Source organism: Pundamilia nyererei, unplaced genomic scaffold, assembly GCF_000239375.1.
Source record: "Pundamilia nyererei isolate P.nyererei 1_Seehausen unplaced genomic scaffold, PunNye1.0 scaffold00058, whole genome shotgun sequence".
In the NCBI taxonomy this organism is placed as follows: Eukaryota; Metazoa; Chordata; class Actinopteri; order Cichliformes; family Cichlidae; genus Pundamilia; species Pundamilia nyererei.
This window is the reverse complement of record NW_005187459.1, coordinates 702,177-722,753: the sequence shown is the minus strand read 5'-3', so window position 1 is coordinate 722,753 and position 20,577 is coordinate 702,177. Positions and strand designations below refer to the sequence as shown.

General features: G+C 40.0%; 1 protein-coding gene across 3 annotated transcripts; it reads right to left on the bottom strand.

Annotated features, from left to right (window-relative positions):
- Positions 1 to 441: 441 nt before the first annotated feature.
- Positions 442 to 20,538, bottom strand: flvcr2b (FLVCR choline and putative heme transporter 2b). 3 transcript variants are annotated; one of them, XR_311768.1, is made up of 11 exons: positions 19,418 to 20,538; positions 16,420 to 16,561; positions 11,474 to 11,614; positions 10,100 to 10,167; positions 9,596 to 9,699; positions 7,562 to 7,672; positions 5,968 to 6,073; positions 5,297 to 5,408; positions 4,060 to 4,115; positions 2,924 to 3,086; positions 953 to 1,013 (listed from the first exon to the last, which is right to left on the bottom strand). XR_311768.1 is itself a non-coding variant. In XM_005734358.1 (10 exons), the coding sequence occupies exons 1-10, from the start codon at positions 20,009 to 20,011 to the stop codon at positions 948 to 950; spliced, it is 1,500 nt and encodes a 499-aa protein (XP_005734415.1). In that variant the 5' UTR covers positions 20,012 to 20,538; the 3' UTR covers positions 442 to 947. The 3 variants fall into 3 exon arrangements, 2 of the variants coding, with proteins under 2 accessions (XP_005734415.1, XP_005734414.1); XM_005734358.1 differs by lacking the exon at positions 2,924 to 3,086 and having other exon boundaries at positions 442 to 1,013; XM_005734357.2 differs by lacking the exon at positions 953 to 1,013 and having other exon boundaries at positions 1,348 to 3,086.
- Between the last annotated feature and the right edge of the window lie 39 nt (positions 20,539 to 20,577).

Sequence of the window (20,577 nt, the reverse complement as noted above, 5' to 3'; positions counted from 1 at the left end):
ATTCATTACTATCAGTTTTTACGTGGCAGTTAGTTTCACATGAATGGCACCAGCTCCTCTATCAACTTAGGCTATCTCCGTGTCTTATTCCCGTTATTGTAATGCCAGACTGATGTCACAATGTGGAGATAAAGGCTACGACAAAAAGTCTTCTTGGGTCATTCTTGTCATTTAGACGAGTACTTTACTTCTGGCTCTGGCTGTATTTTGATGAGATCTTTGTGAAACTGCAGAACGAATTTGGGTCTAGTCAGATGCTTCCATCTAAAAATGATTTAAACACTAAAACTGTGTAACAGTAACAATACTGCATGTCTCTACTCTCAGGCCTGTGATGGGTGTGGTGCATTTGTGTTTGAGTTATGCTGTAACAGTGAGCACACTGTGTTTCTGCATGCAACAAGCATGAGGAAAAAAACAAATGAATCAAAATGTTTATGCAATGCTTTTATTTCATGTTAAAGTAAAACAAGATTGTTACAAAAATACTACACAACCTTAATTCATCATATTTTTCCTGTTCTTCCCTCACAGTAGAAGCTATGGATTAGAGAACCTTTCTAAATCTTTCCCTGAATTCTAAATAAATAGTTCCCTAATTTCATAAAAAAAATCTCTCCCTAAAATTTCTAGAAATCCTACACTGTATTTACATATTGCATACAGTGAAAAAAAAAAGATTTTTCATCGTATACATAATCAGCAGTGCACTATACCAATAAAACTGTTGATGCACAAAAGTTTCTCAGATTTGTCTCGCAGATTCATTCATAACATTTATATTTAAATATTACAAAAATATTTCTGATTAGTGACATTATTTTCATTCATGTAATTATACAGATCAAAGAGCTTTTCTTAGCCGTCAAGTTGATCTAAAGGCTTCCTTTGCACTATAACAGGGATGAGATCACGGTCATTTTTGAGGCTTGTTAGTGTGTTTGTGTCTAAAGCTTGGCTTCGATGATAACAGAAGGTGCACTCAGGCTTCCATTGTGCCAGTCGGAAGAATCCTGGAAATCAAAAGAGATGGGTCAGATCAGTAGGTTTTTTTTAATGCCTTCAACACAAAAAACACAGTTTGTCTCTGTAGACTTTAGTCTGTTTGGGCTAGCTTCCACCAAAAGAGTCTCTGGAGTAAACTTTAGCCTGACACATATGTGTACATTCTCAGTCATCCAGGTCACGGTAGTGTCTTGAAGCTCAGCTAAACTTAATGATAGCTTATGTGCACATTCATACACACTATGTAAAGAAACACCCTAAGCCAGATAAATTAGCCTATATATAGCTGAATTTGTTAAATGTGAAAGAAAAGAGTTGTGCTATGTGTTAGAGCATATCTAAGCACTGCAAAAATGTCAATGAATTTAAATAAATATAAATGTTTCACCTTTCTGTCCTTTGTTGTGTTAATACACAACAAAGGACAGAAAGGCAAAAGATGAGACGCTTCAAGTGTTAATTTTCTTTTTTGTTTACCCTTATATGTACTGTAGAAAACAATCTATGATTGGGCCACGTGCAAAGGTTTTATCACATTCCTTACTTGTAAAATGAACCTGCTTACAACCTTAATTAACAGATAAGATAGGTTCAAGCGCTGTAAACCATCTGACTCTTCAAAACCTTTGTGACACTCGAGTCAAAGATGAAGCTGACTGAACACTATTAGCATAAATGAGAGCAAATTTCACCGGAAACCAACAGTAAAAAACCAGCTGTGGAACTCAAGAAAGACTCTCGAAGATCAAGAAAACTTAAAGATAAAATTATGTGTCTGCAGGGCAAAAAAGGGAAATAAAATCCTCATGGCACTGCACAAACAGCAGCAGAAAGTGCGCCTCAATCCAGTGTACATTTTACATGCGACTGCAAAAATCAATGTCTGAAAGTTTTTTGCCACAATCAAAGCATTCTGGGAGGCAAAAACGATGCAACTGTTAAATCAGTAGAAAAGATTTCATACAAAAAAAAAAACCTTCACAGGTTTGATTTTCTCTTAAAGAAAGGCAGAAGATCAGTTATGAAGATGGAAGATAGTAGTTAACAACATTTTCTTATTGTTAAAGACTGTAATCAGCTTAATGTTGGTTATTGCTATAATGTCATTTTTAATTTCCTTTCACATACATTACATGTTCATCATTTTAAATAACTAAAGCAAAGATGGAGTGAAAAAAAGGATTAAGTAAAGATCCAACTAGCAAGGACTTTATTCCATTCATGTTGAGCGTCCATACTTTTAACTAGATGAAATCTCTGGTGGTATTAGTAGGATATAGGACAGCGCTGTAAGCAAGCAAAGGCAACAACAGGCAAGAACAGGAAAATTAGCAGTACCGCGCTGACTTCATCTGAAAAATCACAAACACTACGCTGTGATTCAAATCCAATCAAAGCCATGCCGCAGGCAGCAACTTCACACACTGGCCTCCTAAAACACAAGAACACTAAAGTGAATCACACAGCATGATGAGCTGTATGATCTCGTTCTTGATTTCCTACTGTGATAAGCCGCGCTGTTTTATTTCTATATGGAAGTGCCATTCGCATTTATGAGGAAAGTTTAAGCCAGTCAGCTGTTCAAAAATAGGATAGTTAGAAGTAGCTGTAATCCAATGTGAGGAAGTGTTTTGGAATCAACAGGTTCATGCAGGGGTTAATGATTACCCCCAGCTGACTTAATTGTCCTTAAGTGACTTTAGCTGATTTTAGTAGAACTGCTACTGAGAAAATCAGTAGCAGGGCTTCATGGGGAAGAATCAAAAATCACATGATTTTCATGATTGTGTAATTATGATTTCTTTTGCACGATCCTCAGAAACACATAGAGACAGTAAAACAGGTGTAACAGTGAAAAGGGTGTACAGCAGGTGCTCTTGATCAGTGGCAGTGTGTGGTGATTGCTTTGTGCTCCTACCTTTGTGCACCTTTATGATGAGCTAAGATTTGAGATTTTTTTTTCATTTTTTATTTTTTTTGTGGAAGCAGAAAATTTTTATTGATCAGGCTTGAGAAGAAGTCTGCTGCTCGGAGATTAGCGATGTGGCTCCGTAGTCTTGTCCTGACTTGTGCCTCTCCGCCTAAAACAAATGCTTTTGATCACTTCTCATTCAGTGTTTATAGAGGAGTGGGGCTCCAGTCTGGAGTGAAGTTCACCAGAATCTGATCTGTCACACACATATATGTTTAGTGGTTGCTCGTGCTAATCAGCTTCAAATAGTGAGGCCGGAGTATGTACACAAAAAGCTCAGGCTTCACTGTGTTCTAAGTGCTCAGTTTTCACAAACCTTGGCTCTGTGTTCATATTAATAATAACATAGTCATCTTAAACAGACACCTGCTATTTAAATGCTCCATTTGTGAGGGGCAGCCAATCAGAAGAAGTCTTAGTAGAGTCCAAGTATAAAAATCTTGAGCTAAAAATTTGTTTAATTTGACTCCTTTTAAGATGGCTTGAGAGACTGAAACACATTTATATATATGTGAGGAATTAAACTTTAAGCACTTATCAGCAACTTCACCACAGATCTTGGAAACCCACCCAGAAAGAGAAAGAAATGTATGGTGACAGAATGACTTAAGAACAGAAGAAAATTGCAACCATAAAGTCATAACGGCTGACAAGTTCCATAAAAGTTTACATAAGAATATTTAAGTGTGCAGAGTGCCAACAGAGTCAGTGAATATTCAACAGCGTCTTTTAGCTAAACTGATGCAGACATGCAGGATCACAGAAAACAAAGGCAAAAAACAGTCCTCCTCTGTGGAGCCTGGGATGCACAGGTGACTTATCGCTCACGACAGACAAACACTTAACACATGGATCATTTTCACAGTAGACATTTTGACACTCTATTAAAATATTTTATTTATGGCATCTGTTGCAGTACATGGTACTAGCCAAAGGATGAAGAATAAAATGCTTTTCCTACACTGACATGTCAAAATGTCTTCCGTGAAAAGGCCTATTTGACTTCATAGTACCACCGCTTTTGTTTCATATCCCCAACAAACAAGCAAAGCGCTACACCCTTGGCTTGCTTCAAAACTTACGGCTGCTTTGGCCTGCAGGTTAGCATTTTGCCTCCTGAGATCAGACTTGATTAAAGCTGTAAAAAAAGAAAGACAGAGAGAGGGTAAGTCTGCATTAGCTGATGGATCCTCCACTGCAAACACAGAGACGAACACAAGCAAAACAGGATCGTATTACTTCACACAAGTTAAACAGTTTATTGAAACGAAGTAATAACAGTGACTATCCAGTAGGTGGCTCCTATGCACAGACACGTTCAAGTCTTAATAGTGGCATTCAAGTTAAGACACCTTGTTAACTATTTTCAAAGAGTGTGTGGCTACCAATGCAAATCTAAAAACAACTAAGCCTGCTGAGAAACTCCGGTCAAAAGCAATTATTTAAAAAAACAGCGTGATTGTAATTTAATAATTAACTTCAATTTTCATGGAAGGAGGAGACTATTTCACAAAAACAATCACAGCCTTGCCTTCTAATGGTGCCTTCATGTACGTTCATACAAAGGTTTATCACCAATCGGAGAGCAGGGCGGATTTTTTTTGTTTGTTTGTTTTTTTACAAACATTTTGTTTTTCTTTTAAAACTTCATGACCACAATAAGAAGTTTACTCATATGAACAAAAAGCAGTTAGTGAGTCAGTCTGTTGACCTTTAAGAAGTGTCATTAAAGGTTAAGGCATTTTTAAAAAGTTAAACATTGCTGTTAAACCCATCGATGGGTCATGAAAAATCTCCTAAGTGGTTTTGAAATCACCTTTATTACCTGAAAACACACCCCTGCCGAGTGCGTGTCTGTAGAGCTATGCACTGTCTTTACTAAATGGTTCCAGGGCTTAAGAAAATGTTCACCACTCCTCCCTCTGAACAGTTTAGTTGTATACAGCTTTGTTGTTCTCTAATTTCAAAGAAAATCTCTTCCTAGCGATGATGAAGAATGACGCAGAATGCCACCTCAAGCCGCAGACTCTGTTTTATCTGAGCTGCAGACAGCCTTCTTGTAAGAGGTGACAAATTTGTCTGTTATGTGTAAAGTGTAATAAAAAATAGCATTATGTTCTCAAGTATTCCTCCAAATTACACCATAACTAAGTCCTGCTTTCTGGGAACGTGACATTCTTACATAGGAGTATTAGTAAACTCGTAACAGGATAAAGTGACAGCAAAGACAATTCTTGTGCATTTCTGTATGTGTGACATTAAATCAGTACTCTATTATGACTCAAAACTGTGTATTTTTCACAGTCACGGAGGTCTTACCTGTCATTATTGTGCCTATCAGAAGAAAGACGCACAAGAAGATGTTTCCTGCCAGCGTGCCGTAATTGTCAATGATCTTGCCTTGGCAAATGGTGAATATAATTCCGAACACCTGTGTGTGGGTGCAGAACATGGGGTAGTTAGGATTAAAGCTAGCGCTTGCACGCACCCGGGAAGGATAAAGAGCAAACCCCGTCCTTGAACTCGGTTTTTATTTTCATGCATCTTGGATCTTCTGCAGCTGGCGAATATGTTTATGCACCAGATGAAGGAAGCTCAACTACACACTGAGTTTTTGCAAATATATCACGCACAGTTGCCGTGATGTTGAGAGAATCTGTCTTGCCTGCTTATGAACAGGCATTACAAATGCATAAACAAAACTACGAAATAAATATATAAACAAGGAAGTCAAAATTGCCTCATAATGCCAAACCCCCCCCACAAAAGCACGTTATTTCAAAGCAATGCCAGCCGTCAACAAAATCCCATTTTATTGTTTATATCCAAAATTCCCGTGAAAACCTGCATTTACAGTATAGTGAGTCAATTCCTCCAGAGCAACAGGCTGAATGACTCACTTTTTCCATGGAGGGAACACAGCTTACATCCATCATTTCATTGGTTCTTTTCTTCTTTTTTGCTATCACACTGAAAACATTGATCTGTACCTGTGCTGAGCAGTTGAGGAGGCCAGAAGATGTTCCCTCTGACTCTGGGTATGTCAGTTCGACTGCAAATTCAAAGCCCAGTGGCAGGTAGCCCGTCATGAAGAACCTGGACACAAGGATCCACAATAGGCATAAAAAAGAATTTGTGAGTTTATTTAATTGCTGCTCGCTTTGTTGCTACAGTTTTATACGTGTAAATGCGTAAACAGGACACTGGCTCCGTTCAATAAAATGCCCCTTATCATGTTAGCTGACAAGTGCATGGACACTTTGTACCTACAACATTTGATTGTTCTTCCAGGAAATCAACACTCATGTTGTCTCAAGTTAATAACACTGGAGAATTTATACAGGAACAGCAGGTTTTTCAAAGCAGTCCAGTCACATCAGATTCTTTTTCTCATTCAACAGCAGGGTGTTGTTCTTCCACTAAAGTGACAGCAAGTGAAACTCAAATCAAAAGCCTCTGACATGGCTGCAATAGCAAAACACATCAGTCTGAGTCAGTAGACAGACACATTTCTTCTCTTCTGTCAATATGATACGGAGACTACAAAGCAGCAGACGCGCTGACCTTTAATGTCAAACACATTTCTTTAAAAAAATCCTGTTTAAAAAAAACAAGGCTAAAGTTATGTCTGCCATAGATCATGCAGATGCACTTCCAGAGGAAAGGAATTCCAATTTGGAAGATCACTGTGTGCTGCTGAGGGTGTAATCATTTCACAGCCACATAAAGGTTAAACTCGATGAACAAGATTGTTTTTTAATTCCAAGAAGAGAGAGGCAACCCAGAGGAAACCTAGTAGATGATTTCCCCCATAAACATTTAAATGGTTTGGTTTTCCCAGTTCATAGAGGTTATGTATTTTTATTTTTGTGATCTGAAATAATCCTGCACCATTATTACTATATGACATACTGTCGCTGTCTCTATTTTTTTGTTTTGCTTTGTTTTGCTCTGCAGCATGGGCTTCCAGGAAAACATCACTGCGAGGGGGTTTTCTTGATAAAACACATTTCAGTTAAGTTAAACTAATGCACATATATGCACATATTTATGTATTTACATAAGGACATTTTTCCTTTTCTCATGAGTTTAGGTGCAAATGCAGGCCTTTGTCTAAACTTCGTAGGGTCTACATGTTTGTAGAAGCTGAAACAACCAGGGCTGTAAATTATTATTGCAAATGTCAACAGAGGTACCGGGCCAAGGGAAATGACCAGCAGCAGAATTTAGGACATGACGGAAGATTTTTGCATGGTTTAACGGCTGAATCGAAAGTGTGCACACGTACTTTTATACATACTTTTAAAATGTACAAATACAATAGCCCACTCACTTGCCTACTACGGATACATTCCATATTTTGTTATTTTTGGGTTTTTTGGGTTTTTTTACAGATCCACAGTATCTATCAAAATTTTTATATTCATGAGGGGCGTTTGTTCTCTCTCGATTCACAGAAATAAAGGTGTTCTGAAGTAGAATCAAAGTAGTAAATGAGTAGAAATAAATTCCTTTAATGACATTACTTGTGTAAAACAACAACAACAAAAAACCAAAATGTTAGAAGAAACAATAAAAGAATACCCAAGTACTCCAGCGGTGATGAAAACCACCCAGAGGTGTCCCAGGCTGAGTGTAGCAGCATAAACGATCATCCCCACCAGAGACAAGAGGTAGACTGCAAGGGTCGTCTGCCTGGGGAAAAGAAGAGCATGAGTAATACATGTCACTGTGAGCACAGCAGTGATCATTATGACTGCACGCACATATGTAACAGTACGTAGTGCGGCAGTTTTGCAAGTAAAAGAAACAAAACGTAAAGCTGCAGCAAGTATTTGCCAGAAATTTAGAGAATTTCGGGTCTCTGGGGGTGGGGGGGATGGGGGCTAGAGTGTATCCCAGTTGTCATCTGGCGAGAGGCACCAGCCTATTACATAAGAGACAGGCAACCAGTGTACAGTCACCAATTAACAAACATGCATGTCTTTGGACTGTGGAAGGAAACCTTTGCACGCAGAACATGCAAAGAAAAAAAGACACCACACAGAGAGGCCCCAGTCAGCTGGAGGGTTCGAAACCAGCTCTCTCTCCTTCACTTTTTCCTCTGTGCTCCACCCACCAGACAAAACGAATGCTCCTACCTACCCTACACAGCTAACCACAAGTCATTTCTGGCTTTTAGCTTCATGTGGGCTGGCTAACTTGCTTTTCCAGGAGGGAAATCCCTCAGCTTATGTTTGTAGCACGAGGGTATACTTTTTCCCTGCATTTCATTTAATCTGTGTCTCCAAAATCTTTTATGTGTGGGAAAGACTGCTTCCTGTCCTGTTTCATGTATGCCACATTTATTAATCAGAAATCTGACATAAATCAAACAAACAAAGAAAAACGGAGCAAAGTCTAACGGGCAAATGTCGAGGGATAACATTTTTAATGCCTGAGAAAAGAGGAGGTGCAAGGGTGTAGCTCAACCCTACCTCAGACAACCTGTATTAAGGCTGAACGGCTGTTATCATTTTTTTTTGTCCATTGACAGCAAAATATTGCTGCCTGCATGGGCGTCGATGTCAATATTTTGCCACTAGGTGTGCTGTGGAGTAATCTTTTCAATAGCAGGTACCCTTTTCTGTTTGCTTTACTGTTTGTCACACAAAATAAGGCCTTTGTAAATGTATTGAGAGGAAGGAAGTGGATTCCACACCTCGTGTGAGCCCACATCTCACAGTTCAATACAATGGGCGACAAACACTGAAGGTAAACACCACCTCTGTTTGCTTCCCCTAAACACACAGTCTCAAAGAAAGCTTATTTTATACATCCAAAGCTTCATAACAAATAAATACTAAAGCATGAAAAATGCAGTCCTGTAGAACTGGTAATAATATTCAAATATAAACTGACATAAATTTATGAATGAACACCATTCATAAATATTACAATGTAATAGCATAATTACAATGTGGGGAATTAGACAATAAAGCTAAACATTATTGCTTTCCCCCTCATTTGCAATACAAAGCTGTTGTAGCTACAACAGAAGGGAGTCGACTGGGTGGACACTGCTGTCACCACACAGCCTGAGAGCACATGGGGCCGGAGGAAGAGTGCAGAGGTCGCTGCCGTAGCAGGATGCTGCACCTGAATAAACAGATATAGAGACGCAACACAAGATATGCAGGACGCCAAGTTCAGAAGGGAGAAGACAATAAACAATCAGGTGCCGATTTAGCAAAGTGCGTTGAGCGGGCGACCACATTCCATACGACTGCGAGCGGCGAGCCCAGGTTCGAATCTGACCTGCAGCCCTTTGCCACATGTCCTCCCCCATCTCTCTCTCCCTCTGCTTTCCTGTCCTTTCTTCGCCATGTCTGTCAAAAAAGGTGAAAAAGGCCCAAAAAAACAGCACTCATTTGGCTGCTTTCTGGTGGCACGGAAAAAGTGGTAAGTTTTTAGATTATCAGCCCATCGCTTTGTTTGTTTTTTTCAGTTTCGTTACAAGTAACGTTTGATTTTTATCTCCTGCTCTGCACGTCCCTTTGTCTTCTTTTTCCCAAAACACAACACCCCCTGTGGAAGAACTGCTGCTAATGTACTTTCCCTTTTCGATGTTCGCCTTACTTGTACGTTTTCGTTCTGTCCAACCAAACGCCGCAGATGAGGGAGCCGACCATCCCTGCGATGACGATGGTGAGGCCAATCCTCCCGGCGTTCACTTCTTCTCCCTAAAAAAGCCGAGAACAATGAGCAGTGCCCAAAAACTGTATATCTACAAGGATTAACTAGAGATCCACACAAGGAGGTTGCACACACCTTTTTAGTACTACAAACAGAGAAGATCGTTCCCTTTTCCTGTTGTTTAACTTATAAAACGATTTAAGAGAAATGGCACCTATGCCTTAAATATAGCATTGGTTTGAGCTTGTAAGCGAACAAACTTCCAAACTTGGTTTAGCTGTGATAAATCTGTTATTACAGTGTTGTTTATTGAACTTAAGTTACATTAGTTTAAAATATTAAACCTTATATTTGACTATTTAAGTCTAACTATTCATTTGTTGAAGAGTCACTAGAGTTACAGGCAATAGAAATGATTTGAGATGAGTGCAGAGGAAACGGACATACAGGGTAATGCACGATGATCATGCGGTTCAGTAGGGTCCCGACAGCATAAAAACAACCAACGTTCAGACCTGCAAAATAGGGAATAACATCAAATAAAATCTGAAATCAGAAAAAAACACAGGACAAAAATATCTTTCACCTTCCCACTTTTCAGGAATCATGAAACTAACATCATTAACTGAATGATGAAAAAGTTTAGTAGTTGTTTCTAATAAACCTGATCGGAGTAGTTTCTAAAACGAGGATAAATGTGTACTGAATGTGTCCCCACCTAAAAAATAAAACACTACAGCAGGCTTGGGGGAACTCCAGGCCTCAAGGGCCGGTGTCCTGCAGGTTTTAGACGTGTCCTTGATCCAACACAGCTGATTTAAATGTCTAAATGACCTCATCAACATGATTCATTCTCCAGAGGCCTGGTAATGAACTAATCATCTGATTAGGTGTGTTGACCCGAGGTGATATCTAAAACCTGCAGGACACCGGCCCTTGAGGCCTGGAGTTCCCCACCCCTGCACTACAGCTACAGCTCAGTTAAAGTGACAGGGACAGGTGTGATAATCAGAGAGTCAGAAACATAGTAGAAAGATTAGACACATGACAAGAAAACCCCAACAAAGAATGCACCTTGGGATAATATTTGTACTTTTTTTTTTAATTTTTGTATTATTTTTGTTACTAGTATAAAATAATGAAACATATCCCTCCCAGTTTATTCAATCTCAAGATTACTGAGTTACTGGTTAAACTGTGTGCTAAAATGCAACTACATTCAATTTCCAGCAACATAAAACCTAGATTATATTTTTTTTCTTTATCTCTTCAAAAATACACTTTATCATTCTGTTTTTTGTTTGCTCAAGTAACCAAGAGCTCCCAAAAAGAAATGAATTCCTATCTCAGACTCCTTCCACTTCATCAAATCTTTGATCTTCGGGATCTTAAGGTCACATTGACCGAACGCACGTGTTAAACATTGTCAGGTTATAAATGAACTTTGGAGCTCTTAGGGTAAATCCAATTTATCTTCTCGAGGAATACTGTCATAGCTGATGACTGAGGACTACGTAATCTGCGATAAGATAAACACCATTGCACTACGAAGGGAATTTTCAGGTGTGATTCTACCCGATATCTGTGGAGGAATCACCACAGATAACATCATTTTCACTTGGGATGGCTTGTTCTTGTTCAACCATGGTTATGGGAATTTATACTACCTTAGTAAAAATCCGCCTTCTAAAAACATTTAAAATATTTTCATGAATTTCTAATGTTGAATTATGCAACGTACGATTTAATGTCTTTTAGCCCGTTCTAAAAAGTTAATGACAACATAATTTAACAAAAATTTGGAGAACAGTAGTGACAAACCATAGGTGACGACGAGGAGCATGAAGGGCTTGTTGCGCAGCAGGTTTCGGATGGAGGCTATGTAGGAGTACTGCTCTGGTGGAATGCTGCGAGCTGTGGCCTGGGCCTGAGTCGGTGGAATTTTAGGACGCTCCTGGAAAACTGACATGTGGAAAGATCGACAACAGTGTGAAACACAGTAAACAGCAGCAGTCTGCACACTTACAATGAAAACTGGAAAGCAATAAGAAGCAACTCTATTGGTGGATACGTCCACCTGTAATATTCAAAGGATCAATCAATGCTAAGTGGTAGAAATAAGTTCAGGGTTATATTTCCTCCCTAGGGCCACAGGCTTCTTTGTGGAAGGAGCCAGTGACACATTCAGGCAAGACTGGACAGGCTCTAACGCCTCTATGTAACCCACTATACTCTCATTTGCTCCAGTGAAAATCAGCTACTGTCTGGTGTTGAAGACATCTTGGTGGAGCTACGTGCCCCCGGCCTTGTAGGGATAAACAGATGTGTGTTTTTGTATTTCTTGTAACTGAACCAGGGACACCTTTTTTCCTTCTGGCAAATCTCACATGAGGGTCTGTGTACAGTAAGCTGTTTTCACTAATCCTCCAAAAGTGTCCTACTCTTTTACACAGTTGATCTGCCAATGGTGGTGATGAGACTGAAATTATACCGTGATCTCAACTGCTGTATGCGTAGTCATCACTGCACATGGAAGAATGCAAATTTCTATTCAAATAACCTTTGGAGTTCTCAGACTGATCACAGGTAAAATTTCCTATATGGCTTGGATTTCATCGTCATGGTAATTCTCCTTTTTCAGTAAACAGTAAGTAGTCATATGTCAAAGCAGACGGTCTCCAAGTTTAACTTATACGATTGTTTTAAAGAAAGGCAGAAGCTAAGCATCTTCTCTCACCTCACAGTTTATGCAAATTTCTCAATCCTGGGACTCTGTCTGCCCTGCTGACTCACAGCCCTTTTGCAGGACTACAGATGGTCCTGCCAGCAGGACAACCCTCACACATGGCATCTTGCATGTATGCATGAGGGTGAGCTAGTATATATGTGTCATTAAACTACTGCAGCCACCTGGTGTCAAGTTTCACACTAGAGTAACCAGGAACAGCATAAGTCACATCCCTTGCTCGCTAAAATGTCAGCAGATCCAAAAATCAAGGCCCTACAATAAAACATTTTCCTTTTTTATAACTGTGCACAGTGTTGCCACTTCAGGCCTCCAAAAATATATATATAATGGAAAAAAAAAAACTCCTCTGCCACCCTGGGATGAGTTATATGTGTTGAAATCACATAGCAACATTTGTGACTCAAAAATTGAGCCAGTACAGAAGTGCCAAATCACAAGCACTTCACAAGTTATAATGTTGTGAAATTGTGGGTAATGGGTAACTTGTAGCAGAAAAAAATGACCCCATTTGGGTGTAAAGTTGCCAAACTTTTGAAGCATTTTTATTAAATATTAACAGTTATTCAAAGTATGCAGTTTTTATGTTCTGGTGGCCACTGAAATTAGAATTATGACACTTTCCACATTCAAGTAGATAAGTCTGGATTTGAGGCAACATGTCTGCCAAGCTGTACTGCTTGTGTCTAGGCCTTTGAAACTAAAAGGCACTGCATGGAGCTTAGCTGAGTTTTTCCGGGAAGAATATTTGTTTTAAGTCTGTTTTTTGATAGCCAAAGGTAGGGGCTCAGGGGGTTGGGAAGCGTATCTGTAACCGGAAGGTCACCGGTTCAATCCCTGGGCTCTCTGTCCTGGGCATTGTGTCCTTGGGCAAGACACTTTACCCTACCGCCTACTGGTGTTGGCCAGAGGGGCTGATGGCACGGTATGGCAGCCTCGCTTCTGTAAGTCTGCCGCAGGGCAGCTGTGGCTACAATCATAGCTTGCCTCCACCAGTGTGTGAATGAATAGTGGCATTGTAAAGTGCTTTGGGTGCCTTGAAAAAGGGCTATATAAATCCAATCCATTATTATATCATAATAACTTTTAAAGTTAGCTTACTTCTGCCACAGAAAAAAGTTATTTCTAAGTACGTTTAAATTTCAAGGTACGCAAGTGGAACTTTTTGAGATATGTAACTTTGGGTTATTGAGTCAAATTTTCTAGATAGGTAGACAGTAAGTCAAAATTTTCATCAACACCTTATGAAGCAAGCTTGCAAGCTAGCTAGTGCTAGCTCAAAAATATGCATGTCCTCTTATCCAAATATGGCCATATTCATCTTCAGAACCAAAAACAAAACTACAATGTCACAGTAATAATGCCAAAATAAAAAAGCTGCAAATATAAAGTTGTTCACAATAGCTCGCTTTAAAAAAATGTAAATGCTAGCCCGCAAACAAGCTATTTTATTTTTTTTATATATATAAGAGATTTATTGTGTGTTATCATACACATAATACTTGACAGTTGTCTTCATATTGAAAATGATTTAACCACTGGTCATGAGGAATGTGCCCACATTGCTTGAGGGCTGTGTGCTATATTGAATGTGATACAACCACTGGTCACAAAGAATAAATTGCATGTGGTTGGTGACTGGTTCCTTAAGGTTGCTGGTTCATGGTGGATGAAATCGATCACAAAGACAGTGCTGCAACAAATCCTCCTTGGCAGTGATTTGGGTTCCATTAGTTACAAGGAAGATGTCAACTTGTCTGACAAATTACACGCTAACTACTAGTTAAGCAGTAACACTATTTTACAAAGTGCAACACAAACAAGAAATAGGAAATCTTTGCTTTATATGCAGAAGTTGTGCCTCTGGGCTTTATGTTTTAAAAGGAGTAACTTGTCCTTTGAAGGGAAGCAGTCTCTCTTTCCAGTTTGTGTTGCACCTTTCACAGTTTTCTTTCCTTGGAGAGTAGCTGGAGAGTGTTTACAGACAAGTTGATGTGTTTCATGCAAACTACGGCCCACTGAAGCATTTTTCTAGTGACCAAAGCAATTGCAAGAAGGTTTTCTTCAGCCAGTCAGGAAATACATATTTCTCCCTAGCGATCAGAGTTTGTCAGGTGGTCATAGGCCAGTTCCTAGGCCTGTGTGACTAGTGTCTAATTCACTTGACCCTACACTGTTGCACATGTCACGTAGTTTGCGGTCATGTGACTGGAAAACTTAATAAGCTACACTAATAATGGTTGGATATTTTGAGAATACACTTTGAGAAGACGAGATGATCAGTGTCACTTGTGTCTGTATGTACCTGAAGCAAGAAAACAACCAAACACAAGTACCTGTAAGAAATGTTAAAAAAAAAAAAAACTGCAATTACTGACCTCAACTGAGCCAGTTCAAGCACATTAAACACAAAAATCCCTCTGAAACGTCAGATGACATTATTTGGGCAAATAATAATGTATAAATTAACAAAAGTGCTGGTAGGGGAATTTACTCAACTTGCAGCCATCTTGCAGCTACACATTCACCCAGTGATTAACCTAAACTATCTACCTCCAGCCTCGTATTTACCATAAACAGAGGCATTGTGAGTCCTCCTACCTTACTCTAGGAACCATAAATAACTGTTTAGTGGGTCACAGGCAAATTTGACACAGCGAGAGTCAATTATGTAGCGTACTTATGAACGCAAACACCATGTGACTGACCGAACAGTCACATAAGCACTGAATAAGCTGAGGTTTGCATTTCATAGTGCTTCATTAACAACAGCAGACTATAGCCAAAGCACTAACACTGACTGTATAGTCAGTCTAAATGCTGTGCATGGTACTACTAGGAAATTCCTTCACAAGCATCCTTTTGTGTTTAGGAATGCAGAATGCTTATGAGGAACGCCAGCCTCCGTCGTTGCCCCCCGCCCCTCCCTACCCCGCTGCAGGAAAACAGCATATTCATACATGCTCCTTATAGCAAGTCAGTGTTTTTAAAAGTAAAACATATTTATTGCATTTTGATTAAACACCCGCACTGTTATTTTATCTTATCCATAAATGGCACAGCACATGATTCTGGGTTTCACAACAAATGCCACATTTGAAGGGGAATCATACATAAAGACACAGCAAAGCATTTTTTCCTCATCAATCACATGCTGTTTGTCATGTCACTTCCTTCTGCCACAAAGTGCTGAGTTCTCTTTTTCTTATGTCCATAGCTCAAATGACTTACGATGGATTTCAGTACACTTCTGACGACCTTACTTGTGCTACAATAATATCTTTTTTTATGAAAGTCCCCTTTTAACTAAGGTTTTGTGTTGTACGTGCATCCATGTCAGCACTTTTTTTGGTCCACTGAATGGTGCTTCTTGTCAAGAGTGTAAGTTTGGTGTAAATTAAAACCTTCATGAGGTCAGCCTACTCAATAAGAAATTCCCACGGGCATGAAGTAGGAAAAAACCTCATACAATACATGTCAAAATGCCCGAGCCTTTTATAGCAGACAGGAGCGAAAGCACCACCGAATGTCGCTCTTTAACCATTCACAAAAAATCCTCGGTTACACGGTACAGTAACATCATTTTCATGCAATTTTATGTAAATTCGAAAACCTGACGGGAAAAAAACGCTTCTGTGCTTCATGATGTCTAGCCATGCGGAAAGTTTCATTTTATATGCAGAGGCGTTGAGGACACAGTTTTTACTACGGTGGAGGTTGTGTAGAGTTTCTTTCGTGCTGCACAAAGCAGCTAGAAATCGTGTTTGAAATAATAATGAACCACAGGCTTCAACTCTTTTCTTTGAAAATGCATTGTATCAAAAACCCTGACCCCCATCGGAAGATGAGTATTAAGGGTTTCAGTGCAACCAACATAATATACCCAATAATTTGGTTTTGCTGTGAAGACACCAAGAGATTACACATATAACCCAAGCTGTCTGTGTAGCTAGAAACCACCGGAACGAAATAAGAAAGTACCATCTTTGTGATTTTTGTTATTTTTTCGTGATTACCTTACCGAAGACAACAAGGACGAAGAGTAAAGTAGCCACCCCTGCCGTTATGTAGAACATGATTCGGATGTGGTGAGCCAGCTCATCCATGTCGTCCACATTAGGCACCAGGATAGGAGGCACAAGGAACCCGATTGCAATACCCAGCTGCAGGACGATGGAAGAATTTAACAGAATTAGAAGAAAACAAGTGCCACAAACAGTTTTCACTAAATTAAAACACTGAAAATCTTAGCTTTTTTAGCCCATTATTTCCATGTCTTCTACATGCCTTGTAACTTTACACAGTGCGTATTAAAAAGTTTTAATACTTGTTATTTGTCTTGAATGATTCTATTTAGAACAGGCTCCTCTATTCCAGGGAGGTTTTTTGCTGAGTTTGCAAAATGTCACATATGGTATACCCCGCTTTGCTGAACCTGATGACCTGAGCCTGCAACTGACCTCAGACCTCCTGCTCAGATGTTTTCTATTTGTGTCTGTAGAGGACTTCTTGGGTTTTCTTTTTGTGTGATTTAGGAAAATAAGATAAGGCCTCGCTGTTTCATTTTAGACCGAAGGCGAAAGAGTTTCAGTCGCCTTCTTGAGAAGCAAAAGTAGACTGAAGTAATTGTACACAGAGCTGGATGACATCACTTATGACATTGATATCAAAGCTCCAATAAATCTGAAGAAGACATTTGAGCCTAGAATTTTATTTAACTAGTTACATTATAACTTAGTTTAAAATCTGATTTAGAGCACACAACTTGAAGATTTGGACGACCTTTAAAAGTGAATTGGTGCAGCGATTAGCAGTCGTATGTGACCCTGACATCCAGTCTGCCCTGCATAATTTACAGGCAGCTGTCAGACAACTCTGACCTCACTATACAGACCCTCCTGTGGCAAAAAAAAGAGATGCTGAATACTGACAGAGATCACACAAACCTGGTTTCCCAGAACTCCTATGGAGCAAGCGGTGGAAACTTCTTTCTCTCCAAACCACACAGAGGCAAGGTATGAAGGAATACCGAGGATAAACACTGTGGCTACTGAGCACACAAACTGGCCAAAAAAGGTCACTGGGAAAGTATCTGGACTGGCACTACCGATTTTTATCCAAGCGCCAATGCAGTTGAAGGCTGACCCGACGAGGACAACATCCCGGATGCCCCTGTTGTCCAAGAACCAGAGGATGGGCAGAATAAGTGGAATGTAAGTGAGCAGGTAAATCATGGCCAACCAATCAATAGCCAGAGCATCAATGTTGTAGAAACGCATGAATATGTTGCTAATAATGCCATACTGTAGCCACATGAAGGCATTGCTTGCTGAGACAAAACTGAAGAGAAACAGCATGAACCAGCGACGGTGATACAGCTTGGTCTCAACCTTTGGGGCCAAATCCGACTGGTCACCCAAAGTCTCCATGTGTAAGCGGGACCCTGTGGAGACCGCTCTGCCAAAAGGCTCTGGACTCCATTGCAGTGATGAAAAGCCTGGAGCAAGATTCTTTGCAGCCTTGGAACACAGCCATTCTTCACCGCTGAGCTCCGAATTTGCACGGTCCCCTTTCAAAGTATTGTTTTGCGGCATTTCAACTGTCCTGAAACGGGCCCCCCGAAATGTTCGAGACCAGATTGTGTCCTAACAGCTTGCTGTCCTCTGTTCAAACTGCCTGCAGTAGAGAGATGCCAGACAGCAAGAGCAGCTGGAATTAGTGTTGCCTTACTGGTGTCCCAGGTCCCTTCGCATGTGATGACACTGTGCTCCTTTACCCCATGTCCACATATTTATTACACCCAGTCCTGTCATGTGATGTTAATATAGGATGTTAATATCTTCCATTAACTAACTAATTACTGAGAAAAACATGTTCCTCTGCTGAACTTCAACCATTTTTCTTGTTAAAGGTCACCAATTTCAGTTTTTCAGTTAATATTTCAAAGTCTTAGTTATTGTTCACTCTGAAGTATCTGTTTTCTGTTGGGGAAAATACCAAGAATTCTCCAATCTTTCAGGGTTTTTTGCATTCAAGCTGTTTAAAATTTATACTGCAGAACAGACTTGGAGAAACAAACTGCTTATCCAGCATTGCGGGCACTAAATGTGTAACCTTATGTAACAAACCATTTAGATGATTATGATATTATGATGATTATGATTATACTACTGTGATAGGATTAAAAGCACTGATATCCAGGCAGTTTAGAATGAATCCAATTAAAAGTATTGGAGGGTTAGACAGTGGTCTAATCAGGTTTTTAAGCATCTGTTATGTTTGTGTTTTATAAAAGAGACAAAAAAAGTAAATTGAGTTTATTTGGGAGGTGTTTGCAGATTCCCAGATTGCGAACAACAGTTTGTTCTTAGTTATTCAGACTGTATCCAACTGTTTCCCAGTAAGAAATGATGACATTTCAGTGATATTTGCTTGGAGTTGATGTTAAGGTGACTCAAGCGTTGCTTGTTCAGAAACTTTTAGTGTTAAGTCTGATACTTTGGTATTTCATGATACCAAAAGCACACTGCTGATCTTTGCACTCCTTTGTGCTGATTTGACAGCTCACATGATTTTCAACTGCCCTGTTGCTCCTAATTTATAGCGGTACATAGTAATAGTAAACCATATATATATATATATATATATGGTTTACTATTACTATTACTCTCCTGAAAGTGGAAGAGTCTGGGAAACTTTTTGTCGCTCATTAAAAAGTTACATATAAATTATGACACATAGTTTTTGTTGTTGTAGCTCTTTTTTGTTTTGTCTTGCATGTCAGTCCACGCTGTGTGCATTGTTGCTGTCCCACATCCCCAGCATCCAGTACTGTTGCTTGGTGATGCACTATGGTCACTTAAACGTGCGTAATTACGCAAACGTGCTTGGAGATATGGCAGGGTCCAAGTTATTAGCATTATTAGCCTAAACATAGGATCCATACATTCTCAAGTAGGTTAAACGTTAATTTAACCTACTTTCCAACTATAGGACGGCCTTTGCATCGAACACCCTACCTGATTCCCAAAGACTCCGATGGAGCATGCAGTGGACACTTCCTCTGAACCAAACCACACCGACGCGATTCTAGATGGCATCCCGAGGATGAAGACCTGCGCGAAAGAGCAGCAAAACTGTCCCAGGAATGTCACGTAGAACAGGTTGGGTCTGACGCTGGCCACTTTGATCCACGTCCCCGCGCAGTTGAGCGCCGTGGCGACGAGGGCGATGACCCGGAGCCCTTTTTTGTCCAGCAGCCAGGTTACCGGGAAGATGAAGGGAATGTATGTGAGCATGTAGATCATAGACATCCAGTCTATGGTGAAATCATCGACGCTGTAGAACTTGGTGAAAATGTTGCTGATAATGCTGTACTGTATCCATTGGTAAGAGTTGCTCAGCGAATATAAGCTGAACAAGAAGACGATCACCCATCGTCGGTGGTAAAGACGGGTAGCTTGCAGTCCTTCGCTGCCGTTCCCTTCACTTGAGATGTCGCTGGGCTTCGCAGCGTCGCCCCCCTCCAGCTTGACATGGTTGTCAGAGTCCGCCTTCCACACACTCTGATCCTCGTTTGGTTTAGTGTCTTCCAGCGCTTGTTTCTCACTCATGTTCCTCTAGGTCTCCTCAGTAATACTCATCGGGAATAAACTTGGCACTCAGCTGCTGTGGTTTTGTTAACCCACACTCAACAAAAGTGAAAGAACCTGAATTCGCTCTTTTTTCATTGAGGAACATTCAGCGCTTTAGGAAAGTCTAACCTAAAAGAAAGTCAGGCCTAACACGATATGTATTCAGCAGCAGAAGCTCCCTTTCCACTCTGTTTTACATAAATATATATGCTTAGAAAGAGAAAAAGTTTTTAAAAGAGGCGAGCTTCCAATGTTTTTGCGGCTGTCTCCAAAATCTATCGGTTCATTTCCTCCCGGCTGAGCACTGAAGATATTTTTGGTACCCGAACTTTCACCCAGATCCTGAGAAAGTTAACAAACTTTGAGCTGCAGATGATTTAATGCCAGATTAATAGTTATCTGAAGTTTAGTTTCCCGATCGGTACCACGTGTCGGAGAGCCGGCTACTATAACCCTCCACCCGGACTTAAAAGACCGCGTTGGGATCTTGAAACGAACTCGGTAAGCTCATGCACAAGGGCGGAGTTATTAGATAAAACTCTTCT

Bases quoted from the DNA above. Each gene is read 5' to 3' on its own strand.
- flvcr2b (XM_005734357.2), bottom strand. From the start codon at position 20,011: ATGAGTGAGAAACAAGCGCTGGAAGACACTAAACCAAACGAGGATCAG. The intron at 10,168-11,473 runs GTTTGTCACTAC...CCTATTTTGCAG, and splicing joins GCTCCTCGTCGTCACCTATG to GTCTGAACGTTGGTTGTTTT. The intron at 9,700-10,099 runs GTATGTCCGTTT...CGGCTTTTTTAG, and splicing joins TGATCATCGTGCATTACCCT to GGAGAAGAAGTGAACGCCGG.